At 41.1% G+C, this 6,879-nt stretch overlaps 1 protein-coding gene across 1 annotated transcript; it reads left to right on the forward strand.

Moving 5' to 3' along the window:
- Nucleotides 1-1,564: 1,564 nt before the first annotated feature.
- LOC134817618 (E3 ubiquitin-protein ligase RNF123-like) lies at nt 1,565-6,594 on the forward strand. Its single transcript, XM_063826849.1, has 2 exons — nt 1,565-1,707; nt 2,528-6,594. Exons 1-2 carry the CDS (start codon nt 1,622-1,624, stop codon nt 5,979-5,981), a joined length of 3,540 nt encoding a protein of 1,179 aa, XP_063682919.1. The 5' UTR covers nt 1,565-1,621; the 3' UTR covers nt 5,982-6,594.
- Nucleotides 6,595-6,879: the final 285 nt, after the last annotated feature.

Here is a 6,879-nt window from a genome sequence, read left to right on the forward strand (position 1 = left end):
ACAGGGCTTGCATAGCAAGGGAAGAGATATAAGAGGACCAGGTAAAAAGAGTTTATTATGTAGTATCCAGTGAAGAATAAACTAAATATAGAGTATCTACAGTGTATTATACTCTCAATAATATCATATGTCTAAGACCATCCTGAGAATTCTGGCTGATCCAAGCAGAGCTGTCTTCTGGAGATTAGAGATGCTCAGATTGCAGTGGACTGCATCGAGGTGTTTACGAAAGTTAATGGTGATAGTTCCTAATGTGCTTATCACCACAGGGACGATTGTGACCTTTCGTAAATTCCAGTTCTTCTTAATTTCTCTTTTTAGGTCTTGATATTTCAGTATCTTTTCTTGTTCTCTATCCAGGATCCGGGTATCTCCTGGGACTGCAACGTCAATGATGGTTGCTGCGTTGGTTACCTTGTCTACCAGGAGGAGATCCGGTCTGCAGTGTTCGATAACGTGGTCCGACTGGACATGGAAGTCCCACAATATCTTGACTTTTTCGTTCTCCAGCACCTTCTCTGCCCGGTGTTCGTACCACCTTTTACTGCGTGGGAAGCCGTATTCCTTGCACAGACTCCAGTGCAATGCGGCAGCTACTTTGTCATGCCGACACTTATATTCTGTCTGTGAAAGTTTTGGGCACCCATTCAGTATGTGGTCTATTGTCTCGTAATGGTTTCTGCAGAGTCTGCAGAGGGGAGAAGAGCCAGGTGTTTTGTCAATCCTGTGCTTCACATAATTCGTCCTAAGTGCTTGGTCTTGGGCTGCTATCAACAATCCTTCTGTCTCCTTCTTCAAGTCTTGTTGAGTGAGCCAGTTCCAAGAGGTTAACGGGTCCGCTATACCCATCATCTGCCTTGGGAACTGTCCGTGCATTATTATTATTATTATTTAGGTCCAGTTCGTCAACAGGTATTGCTTTCTGATAATACCGTCCTCTGTGTCCTCTCACTGGAATCAATACTGTCTTAAGTAGCTCAAACCGCAAACGACGTCTTAGATTTGCCATAATGAGGCTTTTGTCCTGGCTGCCAGATGTGTTGCCACTCGTTTACGGAACATTGTAGCCTGTGGGCCCATACCTCCAGTGGTCGAGAATACAAGGCCATTGCAGGTTCCTTTTTCAATCTGTACACAGCGGTCTCCATATTTCCTTTATTTCTCTCTGTCATGCTTACTGTACATCTTTGCTGGGGTGTTGTGATTAGCGTTGGATTTGGCTCCGGGGTGTAAAACCCTAATATCAAAAAATGCCATCTCCATTGGTGACCACAGACCTCTAGCTGCTATGTCGAGCCTTGCCCCATCATCCAGGATGGTACCAGGACGAAGGCTTTCTCCAGTGCACGGCTGGAGTGTAGCCTCTAAAACAACCTCATTACAGATTTTTCAAGAATGCTTGCAACAGTGTTTCTCAGTCGGTTGTGTCTGCTGTTGACAAAGCCTCCTTTCTTGCAAATAAGAATGTGGTTATAGGTGTTATCTTAGCTTGAAACACTATAATATTTCTCCTTTCTTGCAAATAAGAATGTGGTTGTAGGTGTTATCTTTGCTTGAAACAATATAATATTTCAACATTATAAAAACCATTTTTCTTGTAGCAAATGGAATTTGAGAACTAATGGATTCATCTTTGGAGTCAGATGAACTCAGTGGTGACCTGAGTGCTTCTCGTCACATAGAGATCCCATCATCATCAAGAAGCAGGTATGTCTTCTTTGGGTTTCTAGTATTATATTAAGTAAAATACAATTTAAGTAAAATACAATTTTTGTTTTCCACAGAAGAATCAATACATATTGAATTATAAATATCCGATAATTCATTATTATTATATATCTGTGAATAAACTAAACTCAGATTAATCGCACGCGCAGGGTATTATTTGATACTTTCATTCATAAATCAAAATCTGTATAAACAGTAATCTCAGATTATCTTGGTTGTTGTCTTACGTAATACAACATTTTCTTTTTTACCCTCTAGAATAATAACAATTTGACAATATTTTAATTTAAATTCCACTCAATTTCACTCTGATAGTGATAAAATTTAGGAATGGATCGGGTATCCGGCTGCTAAAATAGTAGTTGGGAAGGCCAAGGTGCTTGGCCGGATATCATAACAATGATTTCGGCTCATAATGGGGATGGGGGGGGTTTGAGTCTTGATTGCGGGTGATTACAGCGGGGGGAGGGGGGTAAAAATTGCTAAAATGTTGATTATGTAATATGTGAACGACCCCTTACAGACAGAGCTGTTGCTGCAATTTTAACAATTTAAAAACTTGTTTAGCTTCCTAACAGTTTTGTCGACATAATACCAATTAATTATCCAGTACTTTCAGTAAAGATATATATGCTGTAGGATGCATATTTACCAATAATAATGGGAAAAAATAAAGTGTTCTCTAATTCCAATTTTAGTCTCCTTATAATGCACCGTTATTATCTATCTATCTATATTCTATATCTGCTAGTTCAACCATACATGTTTCAGTCACACTACTCACCAATTTCCTCTACAGTACGAGAGACGCTAAAAGACAGTTACGAATCGTAGAGTCAACAGAGACGATCAGAAGTACTCTATCACCCGAGCTATGTAGCAGCTTGTCATTTGGGCCTTTGTCCTCCACTCACGATCAGACATGCTTCCTACAAGAGGTTTTCCCGTTCCTGTCCGTGCAGAATGATGACGAATTTAACTCGGAGAAGCCTCTTAACTTCAATAGCCTGGACCTACGCTTGAAGCAGTCCATCTCTATTCCATCCTCAGTTGATCAGTACAAAGATAACGTAGTTGACATGAAAAAAAGGGCTGAAGTGGACGGTGTCTTGGGGCCTGCTGTCGTTAGAATGGACCCTGGCAGGTCAATGGGCTACTTTGTGTACAGTCAAGATAAACTGGATATTGAAGGGAAGTCTAATTTCAGCACTTGTTGTGCCAACACTGCGCTCACCAAGGGAAGGTGGATGTATGAAGTCCTCCTGTTAAGCCGCGGAATCATGCAGTTAGGTTGGACCACGCCTAGCAGCTTTGCTAACTTCACTACACAGGAGGGTGTGGGAGATACTGAGAACTCTTTTGCATTCGACGGAAAGCGAATCAAGAAGTGGAACAAAGGCGCGCACGATTACGGAGAAGAGTGGAACGTGGGGGATGTTATTGGGTGCGCTATTGATCTGGACGTGGGTGAAGTGTCATACTATCGGAATGGGGTGTCGCTTGGTGTTGCTTTCTCCAATGTCAAAACAGGCACCAACTATGCCTACTTCCCTGCAGTGTCTCTATCCTTCGAGGAGCACATCAGGATCAACTTTGGAGATCGACCATTTAACTACAAAATCGATGAATTTGAACCTATACAGGCATATCCTGCTGAAGAGTTGTACTGTGTTGATCAGTACCTCGTTTCAATAAACAATATCCTGAAAATTCACCTCAACTCTGCCAAACAGAGCAACTTATATTTCAATCAAATAAGCATGGCACACATATTTGATAAGATCGGCCATCTTCTTGGAAACCCTTACATAATCCACTCTCTCATAGTGCCTTTCATCACTGACAAATGTCAGCTTCCTGAAAAGAGGGCAAAGTTCTTTGAAGCTCTAACAACGTTTTTGGATGACTGGGAGTTGAATCATTTGGTGGACGAGCTGTTTCACACTGTTGCTCTCATCTCTTACTGCTGCATTTACTCCAACCAACCTACCCAGAAAATACAACTGCTCCAGTTGGCGATTGACATGTTGGCAGACCCCAAGTTTAGCGACATAATAGTCAACTCGCCGCTATTTGGGCACAGGTTCATGCTCTTCTTACACTTCAAAGGTCCAGATGGACAACTCCTCAGCTCTGTAGTTCCTCATGCTTGGTGGCCAGGTAATGAGGAACACAAGGAATCATTTGATAACGCCACAAAGAACATCTATGGAGCTATAAAACAAGTAGAAGCTATGTTCGCCAAGATGTTGGACATTCTGATTTCAGGGCGACATCTCAAGAAGTTTTTAGCTTACTTAAATGAATTCATCCAACAGATATTGGCAGTTGCAGTCTCTTTGTCAAACCTCCGGAACATACCTATCCATCAGCAAGCCTTCATGTCCAATCTTTTTCTCGCTATTTCAAGATCCCTCGCCGAAAACACAACACACTTGTCTGCCTCGAAAGTATTCATCAAACCAGCTTATTATACAACGAAGAACATGCAGTCAGACTTCTCAGACCTTCCAAGAGTAGGAGGCAACCACGGACATTTGAGAAAAGAGCACAAAGAGTACCTGTCTAACCTGGAACAGGGAGATGTAGATGACATGTCTCACATTCTCAACAATACTGCTCTTCTATTCCACCTTGGAGTTTACCGGAGACTTCTTTCTGCTGACCTCTTCTGTAGAGAAATGACAGACCACGCTGCACATCTGAAAGCAGTACAGGAGAAAATCAAGAATTGTCCTGTTGATGAGAAGGAAGTATTGGAGGATCTTAAACAGTGTGAAGCTGTGTTAGAGAAGGACACGATTACTACCAGCAGAATGACGGCCTGGATCAAGACAGTTATTCTCAGTGAGAATAGAATGAACGATATAATTTGGATGCTGAGGACATTGCTGAGGTCTGTTGATGTTGTGGAAGACGCTGCATTCTACTTCATGCCTGAGTTCTACATGATGGCTATCCTGAACATGTACAGGGCTCTGCAGGAGTGTTTTCCTCAGAAGGCTTTGATGAGACACCGCCAGGCACCAGCTCTCTTCAGAGAACTTGCTCATTTCTTTGCTAAACATATTTGCAATCCTCTCATCAAATCTATCGACGTGAAAGACCATATTCTTCAGTCCTCTGTGATCTTTGTGAACTATCCCCAAACACTCCAAGCTCTGGAACGCCTACCTGAGATAGACTGTGGTAACTTCATGAGTAGTATTGTGGCTAACTACAGCAAGGCTAACTACGTCCACCTCTCCAGGATGCTGATTAGGTTCTGGAAGGGGCACGGGTTTGCTTACCGGGACCCACCCGAGTACTATAACAAGAGACACGAGGTGTTGTTGCCTGGTGTACTTGCCGGCACTGCGATGTACATGAGTGTATATGAGATCGAGCCTAACCCATCAGTAAAATACCAGAACTTGTTTAGCACATTCCTCGCTCAGGGAGAAAATGGAGCTAAGTTCATCAACATCGTTTTTAACCAGCTCAACTCATGTCTCACCGAATTCATGAATTCTCGCAAAGACATTAGAAAGAACCACAATACCTATACCTCCCTGGTGGAGCGGAGTTGTTTGATGTGGTACGATCTCACGATAATACTTGTGAGGTTCCTGGAGATGATCTCGGCACTCTCTCCCCAGGTTATGATCGCTAATCCTGAGTCCATGGCTTATGATCCGACTCCTGAAATAAACATGGAGCGATTAGTCCAGCTTGTGATCCAAATCATGAGCAGGAACAAGCAGCTAGTCATGACAGAGGAGTTCTTCATCATTCAGAGATTCAGCACCATTGATATCTTGAAACTGAACTGCGCAGTTACTGGAATAGTCGTACATCTCCACAGAAATGCACCGCATTTGACGGATATCTTTTTAAAGAAGCTGATTTCAGAAAGAGGATTCGATATGCTCGTTTTCCAGAACTTTATCAAAGCCACTATATCAGTCGGGCAAAGAAGGTCACGATCAGATTTCGATTACATCACAGTAACAGAAATCCAAGAAGTTGAAAACCTTCTCAGTAAGATAGAAGAACTTCACAGATCGTTGATGGTTGAATCTAGGCAATCAACAATAGCAGAGGATGATTTGTGTCCAATCTGTTATGACAAATGCATATCGGCGGTCTTTAATCCATGTGGACATAAATCTTGCAGGGCATGTATAACCATGCACCTTTATAATTCTAAAGAATGCTTCTTCTGCAAAACTAACATTGATAACATTAGCGACCTGGGTGGTGCTATATCATGACGAAAACTGATCATAACGAGGAAAATGTCAAATTAGTGTTGAAATGTTGGGATTGTTATGCGATGTGGTGATAATGAGGAGATAAGACTGAATAGAGAGAAGATAAGACTGAACTGGGACTACAACACAGTACCCCACTGTGTACAGCTACTCAGCTGAATAATATGTTATTGATAAGTTGTTTAAATGTGCTTTAAGTTTTATAACTACAACATAATAACTTTTGAGGCCAGATTATAAAACATTCGATTCATTGTTTCCATTTGCCATCTTATGATCAACGCACCAGTTTTAGTTCGTTAAGAAAGAATTTGCGTTAGATATAATGTAATTACCTGTGTTAACCCTGTATATGCAATAGGAGCTTCATCTAACCGCAATATATGTTGGCTTTTTTGTTTGTTTAGACCTGTTTGAAGGTATTCGGTGACCTTTTCAAGACATAATGAGTACTGTACTATAATGAGGGTTTGTGAAAATATCGTTCCTTTTCCGCCATGGAGTTAACGTCAAAGATTTAAATTTTAGTAATACTTAATTTTACTTAATTTTTGGAGCAGGCTGCTGATAATTTTGTGTTAACATGTTCTATATTTGATTGCAGTACTGAAAATATTTTGTCAATCCTTGTCTTTTAAATTTCACATGACTTCCAATGTCATGCTTGCAATTAAAATATAATTATACAGCGGAAATAAAAGGATTCAAAATCATTCCACTAAAAAACTGATTTTATTTCAAAATCATTCCACTAAAAGATTAATTGTATTTCAACATCATTCCACTAAAATACTTATTGTATTTCCCTCACGCTCATTATCTGTGATACAGGTTGAATGAACTGCATGTGCTGCTCCCCAAGCTGTACGTGCGCCCAGTGGTGTTCATACCTCTACAC

The sequence above is a fragment of the Bolinopsis microptera genome, chromosome 6, assembly GCF_026151205.1.
Source record: "Bolinopsis microptera isolate Bmic1 chromosome 6, MBARI_Bmic_1.0, whole genome shotgun sequence".
In the NCBI taxonomy this organism is placed as follows: domain Eukaryota; kingdom Metazoa; phylum Ctenophora; class Tentaculata; order Lobata; family Bolinopsidae; genus Bolinopsis; species Bolinopsis microptera.

Excerpts from the sequence above, each read along its gene's own strand:
- LOC134817618 (XM_063826849.1), top strand. The coding sequence starts at position 1,622 with ATGGATTCATCTTTGGAGTCAGATGAACTCAGTGGTGACCTGAGTGCT. Across the intron at positions 1,708-2,527 it reads CCATCATCATCAAGAAGCAG|TACGAGAGACGCTAAAAGAC; the intron begins GTATGTCTTCTT and ends TTTCCTCTACAG.